The sequence below is a fragment of the Physcomitrium patens genome, chromosome 17, assembly GCF_059467195.1.
Source record: "Physcomitrium patens ecotype Gransden chromosome 17, ASM5946719v1, whole genome shotgun sequence".
NCBI lineage: Eukaryota > Viridiplantae > Streptophyta > Bryopsida > Funariales > Funariaceae > Physcomitrium > Physcomitrium patens.
Genome location: NC_143426.1, coordinates 5361821 through 5386879, shown reverse-complemented (window position 1 = coordinate 5386879; position 25059 = coordinate 5361821). Strand labels below are relative to the sequence as shown.

General features: G+C 35.9%; 1 protein-coding gene across 3 annotated transcripts; it reads left to right on the top strand.

The window, feature by feature from the left end:
* Positions 1-7868: 7868 nt before the first annotated feature.
* LOC112294430 (uncharacterized) lies at positions 7869-12509 on the top strand. 3 transcript variants are annotated; one of them, XM_024544827.3, is made up of 5 exons: positions 7869-9326; positions 10230-10447; positions 10738-10966; positions 11199-11397; positions 11538-12509. In XM_024544827.3, exons 1-5 carry the CDS (start codon positions 8979-8981, stop codon positions 11792-11794), a joined length of 1251 nt encoding a protein of 416 aa, XP_024400595.1. In that variant the 5' UTR covers positions 7869-8978; the 3' UTR covers positions 11795-12509. The 3 variants fall into 3 exon arrangements, with proteins under 3 accessions (XP_024400595.1, XP_024400596.1, XP_090099706.1); XM_024544828.3 differs by having other exon boundaries at positions 7874-9185; XM_090243580.1 differs by having other exon boundaries at positions 7938-9246.
* The last annotated feature ends 12550 nt before the right edge of the window (positions 12510-25059 follow it).

The following is a 25059-nucleotide window of genomic DNA, read 5'->3' as shown; positions in this document are numbered from 1 at the left end:
AAAATAAAAATAAAAATGTGGGACTTTATGCTCCAATAAATGTGACACCTGAACATCAAGATTCATGAAAACTGAAGTGTCTCGGAGTTGAGGTGCCTTAGAAAGAGTTAAATTTGATTACTTCCCAAATGAAAGCAACAAGCTAGAATCATGGAATAGACTACAAAATGAGGAAAACCTTGATGAAAATTTTATTTTATGAGCTTCAATATCGAATAATTGTAATAAAGATACAACAATTTAAACACCTAACTGAATTTTATAAAGGTGATTATATCATAGAAAAAAACATCAAAATAAAAGATAAAAGATAAAAAATAAAAATATAAAGGATGTGGATTTATCAAATCAAAACAAAAATGTGAACATATCAGTTAAAGATTTTAAATTCCAATATATATATATATATATATATATATACATATATATGAAGTAAAAAACACATTTTTGTCTTGTTATTATTATTCCAATGGTAGCTTATGAATGGTTGTAAAATTTAATGTATTTATTATAAACGGTAGATATTAGTGTTGTCACAAAAATACTGTATCTAAAGGAAGTTAAATGCATGGAAACATATTAAGATGTATTGAAGTCTCAAATTATGCTAAATAAGAAGCTTAAAAAAGAAGTATCAAATACTAAATTTTGGTAGAAGCATTGATAAAAGTTTCATTGCTCTAAATTGTATATATATATATATATATATATATATAGTGAATAGATTTTCAAAACATATATGTGTGTTGACTTATTGATTTTTATTTTTTATTTTTTATTGTATTGATAATATAAATACTTCAAATAAAACAATACTATTTTTTACAAAAAAGTGTACATGTACACATTTGTATTGTACACAATATTCTAATAAATTCAAATCCACAAAATAAACCATGATAAATTAGAAAAACATTAATTCTCAAAAAGATAATAGAGAAATGTACACATACATACTTGTAAAAATAGAATATTACAATTGTGTCTTAGTAATTGTCTTATTTCTATCTGTCTACCTATTGAATTTGATTTAAATTTAGCTATATTAACATTTTTTTTCTTCTTCTTCTTCTCTTTCTTTAAATACTTTTAAACAATTCTGATTATGTCAAAATATTGAAATAAAGTGAAATTGGAAAAAAAACAATTGTGTACATTAAACTTATAATTGATCTAAGTTCAATATTATAGTATTTTTCTTATTGTCATTGGTACTTGTAGAAGTTACTATTTTCTTCAAGCCTCGTCTTAATGGTAAAAAACAAACAAACAAACAATTCAAACAGGAGTAAAAATGATTTTTAAGACTAAAGGAAATTTAAGTAAAATAGTAAACTCATCGGTCAAAACCCTACAAAACCTTTAGTAGATTTTACAAATTAATGCATTATGCAAAAGGAGTCAAATCAAAACATGACTAATCTTCAAACCATTTGTAATTGACTTTGAGGGATAAGAATGGGCTTGGATGAAAAGTCAAGCATCATTCCTACATCCGCATCACTTGGTCAACCATATATCATTCATCCATCCATCCATCCATCCAAAATATGACGTGGTCCAATTGGTCAATCCTATAATTTTAATCCACATGTACTCTTATATTTTTTAAATTTTTTTAATTCATTGTTTGCCAATTTGGTATCCCTCCTCTCTCCACATTCTTCAGGCAAGTCCACCTGGCTTTATCCAAATTTAGATGCTTCAAAGGACCTTCAAAGCGTCTATTGGGACACAAATGGATAAAGGGGGAGATGGGGAAAATATTAAACAATCAACACTATAGCTGTAGACACAAGTTTCATAGAGTATATGTAAAAATAAAATAAAATAAAATAAAATAATCATAACTACAACTATAAAGCAAAAACAACGTGGTTAAAAAGTAGGGGAAAAAACACACGATGGAAAATTAATAAAAAGTGAAAAATAAAAAATCACTTGAATGAAGACTTTTGTGATCCAAGGAAACATTTTATTGTTTGTTCTCATTGATTGGAGGCGATTGTGGTATTATGAAAATAGAATTTTATTGGAAATTGCTTTTACTAATAAGTGCCAATACATCCATCTATAAATTTCATTACATGGATGAATGGAGACGTTCATCACCTTCGTGCAGTGAAGGATCGCAAGCGCAGTGAACGTGGCGAGACAAATCGGGATAATGGATTGCGAACGTGGTCGAGACGCCACGGAGCCCCTCATCCGTTCCTCCCCCGCCAGGTGGTTGGTTACTCCGTTACCTTGTTCGTTCGTTAGGCGGACGGACGGACAGTAGGCGACGGGGAGGAGGCCGCCAGCCATCGTTTACCGCGACAGACGTCGACTTTGACGCTGCGCGCGGAGCTCCTCTTGTCGTCCGACGACGCGGTGTGAACAGCACCATGAGCAATCGTGGCAACTTGGGTCCCCGTTCCTCTCCGACGCGTTTACACTACACATGGCTGGAAAATCTAACTCTCAGATTGCGTCTGAGTGTTGCTATATATATATTTTATTTATATATATATATATATATATATATATATATTATTAGAACTGGGTTGTGTTTGTCAAACATGGGGCCTCGTTCTATTAAGAAAATTCTTTATCCTGGGTAACCCTAAAAATTACCCCAAAAGTTGAATCTTGTGGTTAGTTGCACAAACAATTCTAAAAGTGTTGGATTGTTGAAGTTGACTCCTAAATGTGTGCAAATACACACACACACACACATATATATATATATATATATATATATACATATTATTTTTATTTATACATGTATGTATTTTGTTTTTGGGCTCACATCAGCCTACCTTTGACAATTGTTCAAATTTGGGCATGAACACAGCCATGGAGTTTAGGGCAGTTTAATATTCTGGAATTAGGTCTTCTGTTAAGTTAGGTATTGTTCTGTTTTAGCCATTGGGAAAGTGGCCATGAAAGTTACTAAATTTTGTAGGGAATAGGGTTTCAAGCTGAATGTGCTGAGTGTTCTCCTTAACATAGCATGGATGAGAATCCAATGCTTTGCTTGAATTTGTGTTGTGCGTAAATGATAAACTGTGAATTAGCTCATGTTTACGATTATGGGGTTGCTTGTTTATACATTTGTAAAAATACCACAATCAAAACATACTTGAATGTGAAAATGGAAATTATTTTGTCAATAAAGAAAAAGAAAAAGAAAACAGATATGGTAACATATTTATTGAACCATAATAAAATTAATGTTATTGTTATCCTGTGACTTGACTTGAATAACTACTTTGGTGTTTTCATTGTTGATTACTTAGTACGAGTGAAGATTGATACAACAAGATTTTACTTTTACATCCTCTAGAAGTAATGAGGACAACGCTTGCAATATAATTTTAGGGTTTTAATCTTCTAGATGTGTTATACCTTTCACATGCCACCTTGATATTTCTCAATCAATCACTCTTCTGTTTAAAAATAGGACTAGAATGTCACATTTCACGTGCCAACTTGAGATAATATCATTAACGATAAGAACATTGTGAGGTCTCAGAGTATAGTTTACTGACCACGATATAATCTGGTGATTCATAACTTGCAATAGATTTAACATAACAATATCCTAATAAATTTAGCTTTAATTCATTTTAAAGTCTTTCAAATGTTGAAACACGAATTGAAAACTTGACATAGCATGTGATCATATAACAACTTCACACTATACCAATAGCACCGTATGCTATCATAAAGTTTTATGGCATTTGTTTGATGCAATTTTTCACAATTTTATATTATTGTTATCCTTGTTTTTGTCTATATTAAAATGTGAATGAGTAACATGAGATATATTATAAAATTTTGAAAACCATAGAAAAATAAAACACAATCAACATTGTCCTGTATATAATTAAGTAATGTTACACCACAATTATACGGTTGTAAATAAAATTATACATAATGTTTAGAGTTACTGTTTTCAACTATTTATTTTTCTTAAATTATTTTTTGGTAAAATTTCAAATTTCAAACTAATTAAAATACTAGTACAATTCGTAAGAGGATATGTATTTATACTTATATTTACATTTATATTTGTTCATTCAATCATTCTTTAAATATTGTGCAGGATATTATTTTCATGATTTTGAATAAGGTCCAAGTTCAAGATTGGTATGCACTTCAATTCCTTTCAATTCAACTTAAATTAAAAGTCGCTTCTAATCAAGCCTTCCTTCATCAAATCATACCTTTAGTTAGAATCTTGACTTACAAATGATCATAAAAACTCCACTGGCTATATATAATATTCTTTACTGCCAATGAATAAAATTTGAAAACTTACCACTTTTCCAATAATGTAATGAATATTATTAATTTTTTTAAATAAATAAAACCAAAATTTCTGTAAATTATACCAAATTCAATTATACGCTAAATGTACGAGTATCAAATTATTTAGTTGGAGTTAAATTCCAGAACATGTAAAGCAGTATAAATGATGGAATAATAATAAATAATAATACTAATAACAGGAAAGCAAAAGCAGAATCGTGTGCTGCATATTGCATGACGTTACAGAATGTTTGTTTTCTTATTTTATAATTGTCATTGTATTTTAAAACTTTATTTAAGAATTGATCTATGCATGCATGGATATTATTTAAAGGTTTACTAAAAGCTCCAACAATCAACAGTGAATTTGAGTTTACGAGTTTTAGCAGCACATTTGAAACTGGCTATATATATATATATATATATATATATATATGAACTATATCACGTCTAATTTCACGTCTAATTTCAGCGTTTTACAAAAATATAAGCACAACTACATCAATATTCAAAAATTGCATAGTTATTGCCCTATTTGAAACTTCACCATGACAAGATGAGGGAATATTTTTTCTCTTGGGTTTAAAGCTTTAAATCATATATATATATATATATATATATATATGTATTCAAATATATTAAATCATATATATATATATATATATATATATATGTATTCAAATTTAAATAAAGTGGTTGGTTAATACCACAGAAAATAATGTCAATTTCCATAAATTCTAGGGCTTTTATTAGAATTTATTAAAAATGTATGTATAAAATGTATAAATATGTTCAATTAGAATGTTATGGGTAGTTTTTCTTGATCTGTGATTCTAGATAGGTATATATATATATATATATATGTGTTTGTGTGTGTAGAGAGAGAAACATTTAAATCTTGAATGATAAAAGAGTCATTTATGTGTTTTGCTGATATGTGGAAGTCAGCAATTTGAAACCTAAATTCCATGTTACTATGCAAATTTCACTAGTTAAAAACGAGTTTAGTCTATGCTTTCTAGCTGAATTTTTTTCATTGATCTTTAAATTTAAGTTGAAATCCTTTTATATTAGTATTTGAAACCTGCATTCAAAATCTTCCGTTTAAAATGATACATACTTAAACCCCACATATTTATGAGTTAGAACAAGGAAAAAGAATAAAAGTAAACAAAAATTGAACAAAAACAAAAACAAGATACTGAAAGTTTCTAGGGATTTACTAATGACTTTGTGTACAAAGTGAATATCAATTTTTAATAATTAGTCATAAATTAATCAAAATTCTACATATAGAAAGGGTTTAGGGCCTAAATGATAATTTGATTAGTTTTTTCACACTTGACTTTTTTTTCTTTGTGAGATATTTTGCATAAAAAAATTACATATAACTTTTTGAAAAATAGTATTCTTCACATATGTGGTGCATTGTGGAATTTTCAAGCATGTTAATTATAAAAGAGGTTTAATAAGTTGCAAAGATATGCAATTAAGTATACATTTGATTGTTATGCTAAAGAATAATACAATCCTCACACCCTATTAATTAATTTAATTGTTAAGTAAAAGCAACATTGAAAAAAATGAAGCTTTTGATTTGAATCAAAGCACTAATAAAAGCACAACCTTAGTTTGTACAAAGTGCTTTAAAAGACTTTTTTGAACATTTGCTAAGCAAGCAGCAAATGCATTGCCACTTTTGACAAAACTTATAAACATATAAACATGTACCTATTTAAAGCTTGACTATCATAGTAGAAATAGCAGTATGCGTAACAATTGTGCCACATAACAAGCAGCAACTCAGTTGGCAGTTTTTACTATAAATATCAAATAAAAAATATCACTAAAATAATAATAATAAGAATAAAATAACACTTCCAAATTCCAATTGCTTGCTTTGTTGTCATCCAACAAAGCTATTTGCTTACACATACTAAAATGCACAACTCAATACACATACACATTTCATCAATAACATGCACAACTCAATATTCATCAACCCTTAGATTTCCACATACTATGCAATCATAAAATGAAAATAACTTCACACACACACACACACATAATGTATGAGTGAGTTTTTATTTTTTTATTTTTATACTGTTATTAAAGTATTGACATTTAGTTAACACTTGATCGTACACTGGCATCCCAATATCTTTACTTTGAATATCGAATAAAGTATCTACTGCATTTTTACAAAATTTTAATTTTCATTAAGAACGATAAATAAATAAATAAATAAAATTTCCATCTAAATATGTGCAATATTTACTACATTAGAGAAATAAAATGATAGTTTGACAATAGCATTGCTCATCAGAAAAGCAGATAGGCCATAAATCCACTAATATATTCAGAAATATAAGTTTTGAGGGCCTTCTTTTGGAAAAACACTAGATGTATATCCATAATCGTATACATATATATATGTATATAAATAGAATGAGATTTATAATCATGCACAATGCTCTTAGAATTTATTTCATATAATACATCACCACAAGCACACATACATACACTTATACATAGTCACAAATCACCCCATTTCACTAAAAAAAATCAAAATCCTAGAGAGGCAAATATTCACAAAAATGATGTTAAAAATAAATAAATAAATAACTATTATTTAATTATATTGAGTTGAAATAAACGTACCTACATGTATGGTTTGCATAGGAACACAAAAACCCACCATTTGAAAGGGTAGAATAAGTACAATGGAAGGAGTATAAGGACCTCAAATGTGACCCCATTTCTACTCACGAAAAACCAACTTTATTGCTCCTAAAAGAAAAAACCCTAGTTTTGTCCAATGCAATAACAACCCACATGAAAAGTTACAAGTACTGTTTTGCCCTCGTATTGAATGGGGACGTGTTTTTCATGAGCCGTGTTACAAGGAAGGAGAGAATGGGGGACATGGCCTATAGCACAAGAGAGAGAGAGAACCCAAGCAATCCAAAGCCAAAGGGGGTGGGGAGGAAGTCAAGGAACTCCCAACCACTAATGCAAAGCATGACAATTTCGTCCTCAGAATTCTGAGTGGTTATCCCCAAAAGGAGCAGCAGAGTCAGTCAGTCTTTCAGTCAGCCATCCAGCCTTAGAGCTAAACCTAAAGCTTAGCTTATAGCTTAGGCTAATGCCAAAAAGGATAAGCTAAAGCCAAAGAGAAAATGGCAGCCAAGCTTGTGGCCTCTGCAAACTCATCCTAAACCGCGGTGATATTTGTGGATGAATGTGGGCGAGACAGTTGATGAACGAATTCCGGACGGCCATGAAGATGGATGGATGGATGGATTCGCGTGTCGCCTCTGTGGGTTTGGGGAGAGGGGAAGGGCGTGGCCATCGGCGGACGGGGAGCTATGAGTGCGGGCGGCGCCGCGGTAGCGGAACGCAGATGAATCGCACGTGCGGACGGCAACCGATGGTAACTAGGATGGTTGGCGACACACGGCCCCTATCGTGTGTGTGTGTGTGTTTTTTTTTTTTTTTTTTTTTTTTTTTTTTCCCTCCCCAAGGGCTTGAACTCGCCCGCTGTCACCGTGCGTGTAACATCACGAGGGTGTTTCGCCCCCCTCCCCCCCGTCGATATGCCACAAACCTTGAGAGCGGGTTGCCGTCTTATTATTGCGACCGTCGTTGGAATCCTGGTAGAGTGAGTGAGAGAGAGAGAGACGCCGTCGTGGAGGCGACATTTTGAATCATTCTGCGCTTCGTTTGGCGTTTCGTGGCGTGAGCGGTGTTGGTTTTGGTGGGATTTGTGAGGGTGGCAAGGGGCTTTGAAGTGGGAAGGTTCTGGAAGGTTGTCGAAGAAGGTGCCGGGTCCGACTCGTTGCCGTGAGCAGGAGTTTGTAGGCAGACGTTTTGATTGACAAGCGCGCAAGAGTTGGTTGAAAGACACACCGTCGGTTTGGAAGTCTTCGTTCGTGGAGGGAGACGAGTTGGCCAAGGGAGTTGTCGTCTCGGGGAAGGGGATGCAGAGGAAGTGCGAGTCGCATGCTCATCTTGATCCTCACATCTCGTACTCCGTTGTTTTCGTTGGCTCTGAGAGGAGTTTTTTTAGCCTGCTCGGATTTTTCTCATCGGCTGGATTTTAAATTTTTTTAGCGGAATTAGAATCAATTCTTGGCTGGGAGGTGGGTGATGTGATTTGTCTGCCATTGAGTAGGCCAATCGAGTGCAGGGAGTTATTGAGTATCTCGGGACTTACTGGGTGCTTAAGTCTCAGTGTTCTGCCAAGGGTAGCCGTCATCCATTAACTAGTGCCACTCTGAGGGTGGTTGGTTTTTGAGGGAATTCTTCGTGTTTCGAAGAGTTTTGTGAGCCATCACGGAGTTGCAATCCACGACGGTTTATCTTGGGGTCGAGTTCGTGTTTTCTGTACACAGCCATTGTGAAGGGAGGGACTGGTTTTCTCTGCCAGAGGTTCTGAGAAATGGAGCCGTGTGGCTGTCGCTGATAATACTTCACTTATGCATCGGAACATTGTGTGAAGTTCTCATTTGGATACGTTGAGCAGATTTAAGAGAGTTTGTAGGCTGCACGCGAGCAGTGTTTTAAAGTTGATTGGGGGAGAGGGTTATACATCTTACCTTACTGCCGGTTTATTACGAAGGTGCTTGTTAAGACAGGGAAGGGTTTCCTGATTATCTGACAGAGGAGAACAGTTGGAATCCATGGTTGGTCCAGCCTCGCAGAATGTCACTAGCGGTGCGGGTTTGCATCAGGATGATTACCATGGAGAGAAGCATGGTTGGTCAACCCAGCCTCGAGCCGCGGTTCAATGTGGCTCGTATTCAAGGACACTACAAACGAAGCACTATTCCGGAGGCGATTCGGGAAAGCGAGTTAACCACAGAGTTACGAAGGGAGCAGACCACAGGGTAGGAGGAGGACCAGACATGAATGCAAGAATCAATCTGCCGTCGTCGGTCTCTTCTTCTGGTCATTTCTCTTGTCCATCTAATATCGATCGCTTCCTCGAGGTTACTACTCCCCGGGTGAAGACTCAGAATCTTCCCAAGGTATATATATGTATACATATGTATATATATATATCTGTTGTGGCATAATTGCAACTCACGCTAAGCGTAATAGAGGATTTTGTTTCACATGGATACAGCTAGCCAGGATTTTGGAGAGACGGGCATGAAAGTGGAACTTCCAGGCTACAAGCTTCACGGTTGAAGCTTAGAGTTGGTTTACTTGGTTTGGCTCATGTCGTTGCTCGGTCTTCAAACTTATCATTCCGTGTTCATCGCCGCGGTCTATGTTATTGCTGTTCTTCCTTTTACCTTACTGACTCTAAATCGTCTCCTTAAAAGGAGACGATTTTCATTCGCAGGGTTTTGTTGTTGTAATTCTTTCTTTTCGATTATTTATTTATTTATTTATTTTTTACCTGAATGATTTATTTCTTTGAACGCGTGAGGAAGACGGCCAATAGCATAACGAAACTATTTGTGCTGTGTGTGTTCTCTCCTTGACATCAATGGGCGCTGTTTTCGAGGCGGGAATGCGTTGCGTTATAAGTTGTGTGTGCTCTCGATATTTTGATCGTAGACTGAGATCTTAAAGATGTTGAAGTTCTAGATTAGAGACAGAGTTGGAATTTTTCTTCGTTTCCCAATGGTTGCACGAGCACGATGTTTCATAACCTTTAGACTTGTCAACATATTGCGTAACTATTATCTCATTTATCACACTTGCTGATGTGATTGCAACAGCAATCGCCAACGCTTTCGTTGTTGTAAACTCTGCAGTTTAAATGCAGCATTTTTGTTTCAAGGCAGATTGTGTAACTCCTCTGTTGCAATATTCTTAGTTTTGTAGTTTAAGCACAGTAATTTGAATTCGATTCCTAATCATTGCTTCTCACACTTTCATTTATTTGTTTGTTTGTTCGTTTGTTTTTTGATGATCTGCAGTCATACGTACGGGATTCTTCTCAGAAGCGGTGTCTCAACCCTGAAAAGACGGCATACTTCAACCTGAGAGACTTATGGGACTCATTCGACGAATGGAGCGCATATGGAGCTGGTGTGCCTTTGGTGTTGAATGGTGATGAGAGCGTTGTCCAGTACTATGTGCCTTACCTGTCTGCTCTTCAGTTGTACAAGCTGGCACCACGGCAGTCGGGATTCAGGTGCTTCTCATAAGGCATCTCAATCGTATCAAAGATGGATTAATCTCATTTCTGGTGTCGCGATTACTAGGTCGCTGGAAAGATACAGGTTCTTGTGTTGATGTGGTTGAATGGTCTACTCCCACGGAAGTTTTCTCTTAGAACTTATTGTTCCCTACGACTTTGATGAACTGTAAGTAATAACGTATGCGTTAGCGTATATGTTCATTTCAGTCTTGGTTTTCATAATCGAAGTTGGAGTGGGTCTTTGTTTTAGTCCATGATGTGTTGGTATAATTGTTTATGTACAGGAATCGAGGGTCTGATTCTGATACGGGCAGCGAGGCTAGTTCAGACGGTGAGAATGACAGTTTTTCCCTGGGTTACAAAGGTGCCGAGAGTCCGCCATCGAGTTTGCGTGGTCCCTCCGGAAACAGTATCAGGTTGAATTATTCCCGGTCGGAAAGCGACGAAGATGTAGAGGTCTGGTCTTATTTTGAGACCATTTCGCCGTATAGTCGGGTTCCTCTTGTTGATAAGGTACACTGTTACCAACAATGGATACTCATATTTGCAAGTAGTCACGTATTCCTTTGCGGGAGTGTGTTTTGATTAGAAGACTGATTGAATAGTCTATTACCTCGCACTAGTATGCGTTTGTTGTGTGCTTCTGGACGAGCATTGCCTTAGAATCGATAAGAAGCTGTTACTCAGTTGTTTATACTAGTCAAGTCGTTTCTGCACTCCAAACTGATTCATCGGTGAATTGCAGATTGCAGACCTGTCACGAGATTTCGAGCCCGACAAGAATCCCCTACGTACACTACAAAGTTTCGACCTTTTACCGAACAGTTGGCTTTCGGTCGCTTGGTATCCAATCTACCGGATACCTACTGGACCTACTCTGCGAGATCTGGATGCTTGCTTTTTAACATTCCACCCTTTATCAACACCATTAAAAGCTACAGGAGGTAAGAACATATCTATATACGTTCTTATGAGTCACCTTTTTATTTCAAAGTTGTTTGAGGAATGTTAGAGAGGACTTAGTGCTGATAATCTGTGTCTACCGTCCTGGTGATCTAACTCTTCCGCGTGTTATATTTTGCAGATGCTTCCATGAGGTCACCGCGTCGCGAGGGTGTGTGTGTAGCTCAAAATGTCCCTCCTCTGGAACCTCTACCGCTTCGTGCATTTGGGCTGGCATCGTACAAGCTCAGAGGTGCTGTCTGGTCTTCAAGTTCCGAGAGGCGACAAGTAGCAATGTTGCAGAGGAAGGCCGACGACCATCTCAAGGATTTGCGTGTTCAACATCTGCATTCAGACTTCAATTATTTCACCTCTCATAGTACACCGACTCGTCGCTGAGTCGTGACTTTGGGCTGTAACATTAGTGTGTATCTATATCCCCCTTTCCCACCATGGTCAAATAATGACCGCGAGGCTCGAGTATTCATCTCATGAAACAGCGACTGGCAGCTCTCGTACAAATTCTTCGCCAATGTTACTGGGCCAGCTTGTGTAAGTTAATGTTGCACCACCTGCGCTGGCATTTTGAATAAGCCAGTCTAGCTGTAGTTTCAGTTTCTTCCCTTATCTGAAACCAAAAAAGTAAAAATTAGAAAAAATGGAAAATCTTGATTTTTGTGATTGCACTTCATTCGAGCTTGTAGGGTAGATTAGAGGCAAAGTTTTTGAAGCCTCTTATATGCTTTTGCTTAGGGCAGGGCTTTGGAACATCAATATCAATCTTGTGGATACTATTGATGATGCGTAACTTTATGTTCAGTTTTAGTTGAAGTGGCAATCTGTAGCCGGGAAGTAGTGGAGAATCTGACAAGGTCTTTCTATGTCCTTTACCTTGTAGCATCGTTTTATGAGGGAGGCTTAAAGTAGTTCTTATGGTTATAAAAGACGGTACTTGGGTTTTATTTTTTGAAAATTTACTTATATTTTTTATATACCTTCTGAACGAAGTGCTGAACGTTTTGGCAACGTTCAATATCTAATTTTCTGTAAATGTCTTGGAAATATAAATGTTACATATCTCATCTGGTTGGTTTCCTTGACCACTTGAGCAGCATTCATGTGTGCTTATTTCGTATCCTGCTCAACCATTCAGCCAAGTGATGTTTTCGCATTGAAGATTTGTCTGAGGATTTCAATGTGGACTTTGTTAAAGAATCCATGGGCTGCTCTTGAAATTTTATGATGTTTACTAAATTATTTTTGGTTAACGAAACTGTTACACAAACCTGAAACATGGTGTGGAGAAAAGTAATTAATAATTTTAATAGAGAATTAAGAACTTGGTTAAGCTAGATTTCTGTACGAACTTCAGTTTTCAAGTAAACATGTTTTGCATCATTCTATTTTCCTCGAGACTGATATTGATACATTTTAATTCATATGTTTGAATAAATGGGTTAGAAGCTTGATTCACCCTCTTTTACAAACAAACTTATTTGGAAATCGCCTGAATTTGGACACGTTAAGAACCAATGATCTCTAACATATATATATATATATATATATATACGTACACATTCACATACACACATCTAATCTGCACGTGCACAAAACCATTAAAACCAATTCTCAAGTCATTGTAACAGAAAGAGTTAACGAAGCGTTAGGCCAAAAGCCTGTCAATATGAATGTACTGGTTACAGCCAACAATCAACCCACGAAATAGAAGAAACTTGAACAGCTTGAATTGGTATTTCAATTGATATTTGATACAAGTCTTTTCATGACAAGATTAGTGTCTTATTGCTAATCCTTTCATGAAAGAGCCTTCTATTTATTACCTTTTAAAGCTTTTCTAGTTGCAAGGAGAGCTACGACACGGTACGGCAACATCGCACCCGACTGACAAGCCCAGCCTCCCTTCAAACATAATTCAAAACAACTTTTACACGAATTAGAACATCGAACCGAGTTGGCAGTGTAGAAGAAGCGAGCTGCAGAAGCCCGCGTCACTTGTACCAAAATTGGATGCTTACAACGTCAGTTCGCTGCTAGCACCCTAAGATTAGATTGGCCACAATTACCTCTCGCACACCCAAACCCTGTGTTTCACAGCTTCGTCGATCGAAGTCGCTTTAAGCACAACGAGCAAGCAGAATTATAAGAATCAACCCAGCAGCCCTAAAAGGAAGCTCACACATGGATTGCATGTCACTTTCAAAATCTCGTCACACAGAATTTCTCATAACTCTGCGTGAAACCCATCTCATCAAACAAATCTGATATCGCCAGAAAATTCATGAGGGTCCGGTAATTCATGTGAGTGTCAGAGAACGTGTCTTTCTGCTTCTCCCCCTTACCGTGCTCCACAATTTGGTTCTAAAATGCTTAGCGTTGGGAAAAGAGAATGTCACCACAAAGTTTGCTTGTACGTATGGCTTTCGCCTTTCCTTTCTCCCTCGCTTTTCGCCTCCTGTCTAATTTCCCACCCAAAGAAGTCTCAAAATCTTGAGTGAGTCAAAGAGAAACCTGGTGGGGTCAACAAGCACGCATGAAACCCAGGAAGGGCCAAAGAAGGCAAGTGCTGCTTCGGTGGCAAACACCAGAACTGACACCTCCAGCCACTGCTCAAAAAAAAAAACAGACTAAATCCAACACACACTCGCCACTGTTCCCACCACCACATTCGGAGCAGCAAAATTATTTTTTAACAGAGAAAAAGAAAAAGAAAAAGAAAAAAACTGCTCAATTCGATCTCTCCACGCTCCCAGCCTAAAAAACCAGCCCCCGCCATTCCTGCAACAAGAGTCCACAGCACCGGAGGCGCACCGAAACGCGCTCCCTCCCCTCCCTCCCCATCCTCCAGAGGGGGGGGGGGGTGTCGTGAACTCCGCCCAACCCCCACGAAACCCTAATTCTCCCAGTAAGCGAGAGGCCTTCACCGAACAACTCTGACGACAGTTCCCACCGGTGTCGCGGCACTTCTTTCACAACCCGTTTCGGGAAAATAAAGGCAGAGCATAACTCACTCACTCGCCGAAGACTCGACAAGTCGCAGATCCTTGTAGACCACTGTGGATTTCAAATCACACCCCACACTCCGCGTCAACCCCCCACACCCAAAATTGGATCGCGCAGCATTCATTCGATCATTCAATCGACATCGAAACACGCATAGAAAGGCCAATTCCTGCATAATATTCAACCACGTGGAGCGATCGACGCCGACCCAACAAATTTCCAAAACGTGCCTTTTGAATATCATCGTGAGCAAAATTTGCCAAATTCCTCTCTAATCGGCGGCGGAAGTGGGGCCCACTAAGGGCGATCGAGGGCCGTCGATCTGGATCTCGCGTGCAAGGGAAGGAACGATGTGGCTGAACTACGGGGGGGGGTCATGCAGTGCGGACATAGCAAACCTTTCGCTGCCACGTCAATTATGAAAAGGCAGATCTCCGCCGACACGTAGTACGTGGCGAGAGCTCGTGGCATTTCGTATCCGAGGTGGTGGACACGTCACCGTCGAGCGCAGGAAATATCTTCCTCCGTGTGCTTTGCATTGGATTGGGAAGTGAGCATCTATAGGGCCTCCAACAGTGTGCATTCCATTAATAATATGCAGACGGATAATAAGTAACGAATAATTATTTGCATTGTCAACTAATTAAACTTTTATAACAGTATATATATACATAAATGTATGTTTTACAAGGTCTTAGGTTTTTTTTGCAATTATTAATAAACCATATATGGTTACTACTTGTTAATAAGATTATTATTATAATTATTATTCTTCTCTCTAGTTTTCTTAAATTTTTGATAATGAATATAATAAATATATTAAAGAAGTGGTTTTTATATGTATATATATATATATATATATATATATATGTATTTTACCCAAATATATTTTGAAGAAGTTCTTATTCAATATGATCTTTGATTAATAATTAATCATTATAGGAGAAGTACATAAAGCATAGAACCTTGCAATACTTAGACTGTAATTTACAAAGAGTGGAAATTCAAATGTAAAAAAATTTCTTTAGTTTACTAATTCAAATTTTATGTTATATATATATATATATATATATATATATATATATATATATATTTTGATTTATCATTTTTCTCAAAGGTTTAAACTTTTTAGAAAATATTGTCTTTAATTTACTTAGTTTGTTCCATTTCGAGTTGTTATTTGATTTGATTGATTGATTGATTGATTGATTTATTTATTTTAGTGATTAAGCATTGTGGCCTATCTTATTTATAATAAAAAAAGACAGATCTCTCTGTAGATGTGTGTGGATTATTGAGGATTTAACAAGATCACCATTAAAAATAGGTATCGTCTATCTTTGATTTCAACTAAATCAAGCAAAGATCTATTCAAAAATAGATCTATGAGGAGCATATAACTTGATCCGCATCAAAGAAGGAGATGAATGGAAGACTGCTTTTTAAACTAGATATGAACGTTTTGAATATAATGTCATGCCTTTTGGACTCACAAATGTACTAGCTACTTTTCAATATCTAATAAATGTTGTTTTTTGTGAGTTTCTTGATGATTTGTTATTTGGACAGTATTTTAATCTATTCCAAGAACACAAAATGACATGAAGTTCATATTTGTCATGTGTTATAAAAACTAAGAGATACAAGATTATATGAAAAGATAGAAAAGTGTATATTCCACACTACTCAAGTTGACTTTTTGAGATACATTATTTTCAATGAAGGCCTTATAATGGATCCAAAGAACGTTCAAACTATCATAGATTGGAAGATTCAAAAAATAATAAGAGATGTACAATGCTTTTTGGGCTTTGCCAATTATTATCGAATCTTTATCAAGAATTTTTCTCAAGTTGCAGCTCCACTTATACATTTGACTTGTAAAGACAATCTTGAGTAGAATAAAGAAGCCAAAGCATCATTTATTGCTTTGAAGAAAGAATTTACTTTTGTACCAATTTTATATTGCGTCAACTTTTTTATTAAGATTTTTATAAAAATAGATGCATCAAACTTTATCTTATATGTAATATTGTCACAAATGAGAACAAATTATAAACTCCATCTAATAGCTTTTCAATTTATAAAATTTTTAGCAATGAAGATTAACTATGAGATCCATAACAAAGAACTTCTTACAATTATAGATTCACTACAAGAATGGCATCATTATTTAGAAGGTACTTTAAGTCTAGTCATAATATATACATATTATAAGAACCTCAAGTATTTCATATTGGCACGTGTTTTGAATCATTGCCAAGCCCGTTGGAATATGTCATTATTAAGATTTAATTTCAAGATTACATATTGAGGTGGAAAACAACAAGGTTTATCAGATGCTCTTTCTAGACGCTCCTATCTTGGACCAAAAGAAAAAAACATAGGTTTTAATCAACAAAGAACAATCCTCTTCAAGCCAGAGTATTTTCATGTTCAAGCAATGAAATCAACATTAACTGTTGATTCAACCTTTATCAAATAAATTCAATCAAATATGTCTTCTGATCCTCTTGCTCATGATATTAAGAATTCTTCTGCTAAGTCTCATAATATTTCAAAGTTTGAGTTCAAAAACAACCTATTCTATTTCAAAGGATATTTATATGTTCTAGAAAGAGAACTACGTTTACATATTCTTCAAGTACGTCATGACTTTCCAAAAGTACGACATTTTAGATACAATAACACTTTAGAGCTTATATTTAGAGTTTTTTTGGTAGCCGTAAATGTAGAAGGTGGTAAAAGACTTTTTCCAATCATGTGATATTTTTTCAAGATCAAAAACTCCTCATCATCAACCCTATGGACTTTTCCAACCTTTGCCTATATCCGAACAACCATGGTCTTCTATTTTTAAGGATTTTATTACAGATCTTCTAAGTTCAAGTTCATATGACTCTATATTCATAATTGTAAATTGGTTCATCAAAATGGCTCGTTTTGTACCATGTACAAAAACTTTTTTAAGTAAAGAAAAAACTAAGTTTTTTATTGATAATATCTATTGCTATCATGGATTGTCAGAAGATATTATATCGGATATAGGGACTCAATTTATATCAAGATTTTAAAAAATCCTATTCAAGATTCTAAAAGTCGATATAAAGCTCTCTTTGACTTTTTATTTTCAAACTGATGGGCAAACAAAATGAAAAAATCAAGTTTTGGAGCAATATTTGAGGTATACCATCAACTATTATGAAGATGATTGGACAAATCTTTTGCCAGTAGAAGAATTTGTATACAATAATTTGGTAAATTTTTCTATTCAACAAACACTTTTTTTTACAATTGTGATTATCATCCATGACTTGATACTTTTGACTTTTCAAAAGTTGATAATCCTATGGTAGAAGATTTAGTAAATTCTTTATCAGAGCTACATACAACAATGAGGACACAATTAAAAGAAGCTCAAGAACAACATAAGACCAACGTGGATACCTATTGCAAGGAGAAACCACAATTCAATATGAGTGATAAGGTATGATTACTTTCTTGCTATATTAAGACTACTCGTTCTTGTGATAAGTTGGACTATCGTTGTGATGGTAGAAAAAATTGCCTCAAGAAAGAATTGGATTCCTCACTATCACTAATTGCTCAATCAAGACTTGAGATAAGAAAGCCCAAGTTAATATATATATATATATATATATATATATATATAAAACTTTTAGGAGCAATTACACCAAACGTATAAGTCTTAAGTTCCCTAAAACGTCCAAAATATGAATAAAACTTTAAATCTTTATATATTCTAATGGGATATTATTCTCAAACTTCAACAACTCATATCTTCCAATTGGACTGATGAAACATACTCAAATTTTACAAAAAGTATAGATGTACTTTTAACAACTATTACAAAAAATTTCAATTGTAAATTCATTGCAAATCTTAAGATATGGCTAAAATCCTAACATTAGCTTTAAACCTTAGTTTTCATACACTTATATATAAATTTCTTCATATTTCACAAATTAAGTACTCAAATGCCACAAAATTTATATATTTAGCTTACTAAGACAATAATCTACCTTCTTTAAAAAGCTTGAGCTAAAAATTCATCTAGAAACTTAAGATATGGCTCTACTTATTGATATGAATAAAATCACTTACTTACTGCTTTTGATTTGGATGGATTGACTTCAACTCTCTATAACTTTTTCATCCAAACTCCAAATTCATCAAATAATATATAAAAAGTGTAGCTAAAAAAGTGCTATCTTCAATCTAGGTTATCAATCTTTTGTTGCTCTCTATAAGTGTATGTTATGCTCCAAAGAGTGATAGTAGATATGAAATTGACACCTTAACTTTGAGCACCAATAACTCCTTTATGAAAACTCCAAATCACACAAATATTACACCCAATCTATATCCAAAAATCTAAAATTACTGATCATAGCCTCCAAACCTTGAATGATTTTGGAAAAAAAATCCTAATTTCTAATAAGGCCTCAAGCAACATCCTTGAAGCCCATTGGGTATGACATTCGACTAATAAGGATGAAGATCTTCACCGCTTGCCTTCTTCCAAACATACCTTACTTTTATCCTCTCCAATAAGTTATCATGGACAAGAACTTGATAAAAATAAATAAATAAGTGAGACTTTTTTCAAAGAATGATGACAAAATAGAAATAACTAAATATATATATTAAGAAAGAAATTGAAATGGCTATTGCCAAAAGATAAGAAAACTAGAGACCCTTGAAACTAGATTAAAAGCAAGAAAAGAGTTGACAAGAGTGAAGAAGGCTTCACTCTTGCTTCTATATATACTATCTACTTAAGAGTTATGTGGTGACATTCTATAGGACCTCCAAAAACGTGTTGACTTTGCACAATATGTATCTTAACTTACAAGGCAAGTTTTCTATGTGGGTGCTAAATAGTTAGCTTGTTTCATAAGCTACCAACATGTGTGGTACATGGTTAATTTATTGACCAAGTTTCTAATCTATTAATTAAGTATAAACACATATAAAGTCAAAGCAACGTCTATGAAGCTTCTAGAAAACTTCTCTAAAAGATATTATGAAATTAATCTACTTTTATCTACTTCTACCTATTCATATTACCTAAGTAATAATTACAATAAATTTTCATAGAAATACTCTTGTAAGTCAGTAATTACATATATAAATAGGTAGAAGTAAGTAAAAGTAGATAAAAGAAAGATAATTCTATAGTATTTGATATGGAAGCTTCTTAGAAGCTTTATAGATGCTACTTTGACTTTATAGGTGTATTTAATTGACTTTTTGGATTAGAAACATGGTCAAAAAATTGGCCATGTGCCACACATGTTATTAGCTTGAAGACTAAGCTAACAATGTGGCCCACACATAGAAAAACTTGCCTTGTAAGTCAAGGCATGTGTCCTACAAAGTCAAAACATATTGAAGGTCCTATAGAACATTGCCACGTAGCCTCTAGTTAGATAGTATATATAAGGACTAGAGTGAAGCCTTCTTCACTCTTGTTAACTTTTTTCTTGTTTCCAGTCTAGTTTCAAGAGTCTTCATGTTTTCTAGTCTTTGGCAATAGCCATTCCAGTTTCTCTTTCAATATACATACTTGTTTATTTATATTTTGTTACCTTTCTTTGAGAGAAGGCTCACTTCTCTGAATTACTTTTTCATCAAGTTCTCGTCCTTAACAGATTGACAAGAGTACACTTACAATATCAAAGCTTTGTCTTATCTTGATTAAGAGTGGATTACCCCTTTTTCTTGATAAGACACAAGCATATTAGAAGTTATGGATTACCTTCTTCTAAACTGATATTGTCTTTAGTATTTTTTTTATTCTCAAGTCCTCTCTTCTATTTGTCTTGAGTGATATTAGACATCTTTTCATTTCTAAGTGTTATCATGATAGAAGTTGCTGAAATGAAGAGTGCAATGGCATAAATGTAAGAACAATTGAGGGAGTTAATGCTTGCATTGCATCAACTAAATTTACCACCAGAAGTAGCAACAAGATTGGCAGGAAGTGAAGATATAGAAATGATTAGAGCTGCTTCAACATCTGCACCAAATCATGTCCCTTCCCCTATGGTGGAACGCCCTTCCAGTGTTAGAGAACCAAGAATTGCCCTACCCGAGAAGTTTCATGGCACCAGATCTAAGTTTTGAGGTTTTATCAATTGAGTGCAACTTTGGATTGAACTTCAATCCCAAAGCTATTCAACTCCAGGATCCCAAGTTAGATTCATTGGTACGTTTTTTTTTGAGGTTCAGTAGTATCGTAGTTTTCATCTTTTCTTGAACAACAAGATCCAATATTGGATAATCTAGAGGTTTTTCTGGCAGAATTTGATCCATGTATGGAGAACATGATGCAACTCGTATTGCAACCAATAAGATTCATATTTTATGACAAGGCAATCGATCAGTAATATTGTATGCTTCACAATTTTGACAACTTGCAACTAATATCAAGTGAGATGATGCTGCATTTATTAGCCAATTTTTCTATAAATTATAATATGAGGTAAAAAAATTAATGCTCAACTTACTTGATCCTCAAACATTGAGTCAAGCAATTGACTTTGCTATGAAGTACGACAATCACCTTTTTGAATTTTGATCTAAGAACCGTACAAGTGAACCTCAACATAACTATATGTCACGGACACAGAATACAGACTTGATATCTACCAAGAAGTTCAAGAAGAATTCGTAAGAACTAGATTAATCAGATGAATACAAGAACAACACCAAAGAGGTGAGCTAGAGCTCCAAGAGATGTATTGTCGAGACTGAAGAACTCTTTAGCCTCGATCCCAATATATACTCTTATTTAGGAAGCTTCTCAAGCAACTTCTACCAACTAGGAAGCTTCTAGAAGGTTCCAAAGACTTGCTTCTAGAAGGTTCTAGAAACTTATCTCTAGAAGGTTCTAAGGACTATGTCCCTAACATCTTCTACCAACTAAGAAGCTTCTAGAAGGTTCCAGAGACTTGCTTCTAGAAGGTTCTAGAAGCTTGTCTCTAGAAGAATCTAGAAGCTTGTCTCTAGAAGGTTCTAGAAACTTGTCTCTAGAAGGTTCTAAGGACTATGTCCCTAACATCACCCCCTCCTTTAGCTTCGAGGTCTCTGAGAAGCAATGTTGTTGTTAATCAGTACTAACTCAAGAAAATGAAGATCTATCGCATAACGTCTCCTATGAACTCCAACTGTTGTTCACGAGGTAAGTGGTTCATCGGCCCTTGAAGCCAATGGTAGTGGCCCACTCCTTCAACTTCTAACCAAGCATGAACTTCCGTGTCTTTATTGTGAAATTGTCCTGCAAATATGCCTTCTGGTTGACCATCGTAAGCAGGCTCGGACTCAAATACAATCACCAGTGATCGGTTACTTGGTATCCTCCGTCGTCATCATGGTGCATGTGGTTCTTCATCTCGGGGTCACCTTCGTGAACTAGTTGGTTGAGATAATGTGACTGACATAGTATCTATCTCTTGGCTATCCATATCAGAAGACCAAACTATCGCTACTGAAAAAATTCTATTTTATCTTGGAGAAAATAACCACATCAACTACGAATTTTGGTGGTGATCTCTCCCTTTCTTATATTCTTGGGTGAGCAAGCTTCAGAAAGAAGCTATTGTCGAACCGGCTTAGGTTTATGAAGATGTTGTTGATGAAACTCTTGTACCTTTTGCGGCGCATTGGTGAGATTTTCAGCTCGCTCCCACGTTTGCTCATTAATGTCGTAGTCGCACCAATGAACAAGTTACTCCAACTTGCCCCACCTTCGCCGAGAATCCAGCACCTTTTCAACCTCGTATTCCTCGTGGTTCTCGATCTCAATACTAGGTGGCGGACATTGCACTCTTCTAAAAAAAGATGACTCTCGATAAGGCTCCAACAAAGAAACATGAAAGACTGGATGTACCTTCATAGAAGCTGATAATTCCAGACGGTACGCCACTGAATTGATTTGCTTTTGGATGATAAATGGTCCCAATTTTCGATAGTCCAACTTATCACATGATCGCTTGGTCTTGATATTTCGTCGAAGAAGCCATGCTTTATCTCCAATTTTGAAAGTAGGTGCTTGATTTCGAAATCTATCTACAGACGCCTTATAGGATTCTTGAGCGGATTGTAATTGAAGCTTCAACGTATTTTGAAGCTCTGATAGTTGTTTCGTAAATCCTTCAGCTGCTGGATTGTTATTTGTTGATGGACTCAATAAATCAAGCTTTGGATGATACCCATAGTTGGAAAAGAATGGTGTGTATTGAGTCGACTTATATACAAACTCGGCTAGCGACAGATATGTGGTCCAATCGTCTTGCTGATAGTTGATGCTGCATCGTAAGTATTGTTCCAAGACTTGCTTCACCCGTTCCGTTTGATCGTCAATTTGAGGATGAAAAGCCGAAGAAAGCTTGATATCCACCTTCAGTATCTCAAAGAGAGATCTCCAAAACTTTGATACGAACTAGGTTCCTCGATCTGATACGATATCATCTGGTAGTCCATGATATCGATACACATTATCGAGAAAGAGCCTTGCTGTGACTTCACTAGACGATGTCTTCTTGCAAGGGACAAAGTGTGCCTTTTTTGTAAGCCGATCTACCACGACAAAGATGCTGTCAAATGAGTTCGATGATGGCAGGTCCGTGATGAAGTCCATGGAAATTGAAGACCATGGTCGATGTGGAATCGGCAATGGCTGTAGGAGTCCATAAGGGCGATGCCGAGGATTCTTGGATCTTGAACAAATGTCGTAGGAGAGGACAAAATATTTCACATCTTTCCACATTTGGGGCCACCAAAAATCTCAAGAAATAAGTTCTAAGGTCTTGTTGAATCCAAAATGTCCCGCAGCTGGAAAATCGTGGCGAGATTGAAGAACTCGGAGTCGTGCTGGTCCTTTTGGGATATATAACCGCTCTTCAAAGTATAAAAGATCTCCCTCCACCTTGAACTTGTCGTCATTGGCACGCTGCTTAATATCAATGGCTACTGAATCTTCAATGGTTACGGCACGCACCTGATTCAGGAAGTGAGCATCAATTGGCATAATAATAGCACAAAGCTGAAATTGCTCTGGCTTCAACAATGTCGTACATTGTTGATCAAACGCTGCTTCTCCAGCCTTTGGTACAAGATACCATCTCCTCGATAAGGTATCAGATAGTCCTTGCTGCTTTCCAGGTCGATAAGTGATAATAAAATCGAACCTAGATAGCAATATACTCCATCGAGCTTGACATCGATTTAGAACTCGAGCCGACATGAAATACTCCAAATTCTTGTGATCTGTGTATACGGTCACTGGATGTGAAGCTCCTTCAAGAAAGTGACGCCATTCTTGGAAAGAATCCACTATAGCAAGAAGTTCCTTATCGTGGATCTCATAATTGATTTCAGCAGCAAAGAACTTTCGAGAATAGAATGCAACCGGATGGAGCTTCTTATCTTCTCCCATTTGTGAAAGTACAGCTCCCAAAGCAAAATCCGAAGCATCAGTTTCTAAATAGAAGGCCTTTGTAAAGTCTGTATGTACCAAGATTGGAGCCGTAATAAATGCGGTCTTCAGGTTTTGAAACGCCTTCTCTGCTAGAGGTCCCCATTCCAGCTTATCCTTGCATGTCAACCGAGTGAGAGGAGCAGCAACTTGAGAGTAATTCTTGATAAAGACCCAACAGAAGTTGGCAAAACCAAGAAAGCATTGTATGTCTCTAACCGTCTTTGGAACCTCCCAAGACACAATTGCTTCCACCTTCTTGGGGTCCATCTTCAAGCCTTCCGTAGTTGCAACGAATCCTTGAAACTCCATCTCTATTTGGTGAAATAAACACTTCTCCAACTTAGCATATAGTCCTCGCTCGCGTAGTTTCTCCAATACCAAACGAACGTGTTTTTCATGCACTTCCTCATTTTTGGAGAATATCAAAATATCATCGAAATAGATGACAACAAAATCGTCAAGGTACTCTTACAAAATGTCATTCATCATATGTTGAAAGACCGCTGGAGCATTGATAAGACCAAAGGGCATGACATTATATTCAAAATGGCCATACCTTATACGGAACGCTGTCTTCCACTCATCTCCTTCCTTGATTCGTACGAGGTTGTAAGCTCCCCTTAGATCAATTTTTGTAAAGATCCTTGCACGTCCAAGTTGTTCTAAGAGACCAGAAATCAAGGGTAACGGGTAACGATTCTTCTTTGTTACCTTATTGAGGCCTCGATAGTCCACGCACATCCGCAACGAGCCATCTTTCTTCTTCACAAATAAGATGGGTGCTCCAGTTGACGATTTTGAATGACGGATGAAGTTCTTGGCTAGATTCTCGTCAATGTACTTCTGCAACTCCGCCAACTCCATCTACGATAGATTGTAGATTGGGCCAAAAGGCGGTTGTGCTCCTTCCTGTGAGTCTATGGCGCAATCATATGGTCTGTGTTCCGGTAGCATGTCGGCATTTTTTTTTTGAAATATGTCTTTAAAATCCTTATATTGCTCCAGTATACTTGCTGTCGAGATCTTCTCCCCGGTAGTTAGAGCCGCATAAATGACAAACGGTGTGCCTTCCTTGGACAATCTTATAAATGCTCTTGCTCCAATAAATAAGGATTTCTCTATTCGGGGTTTTCTACTA

Coding starts and splice junctions, on each gene's coding strand:
- LOC112294430 (XM_024544827.3), top strand. CDS start 8,979: ATGGTTGGTCCAGCCTCGCAGAATGTCACTAGCGGTGCGGGTTTGCAT. Junction 9,327..10,229: donor AGACTCAGAATCTTCCCAAG/GTATATATATGT, acceptor GATGATCTGCAG/TCATACGTACGGGATTCTTC. Junction 11,398..11,537: donor ACCATTAAAAGCTACAGGAG/GTAAGAACATAT, acceptor TATATTTTGCAG/ATGCTTCCATGAGGTCACCG.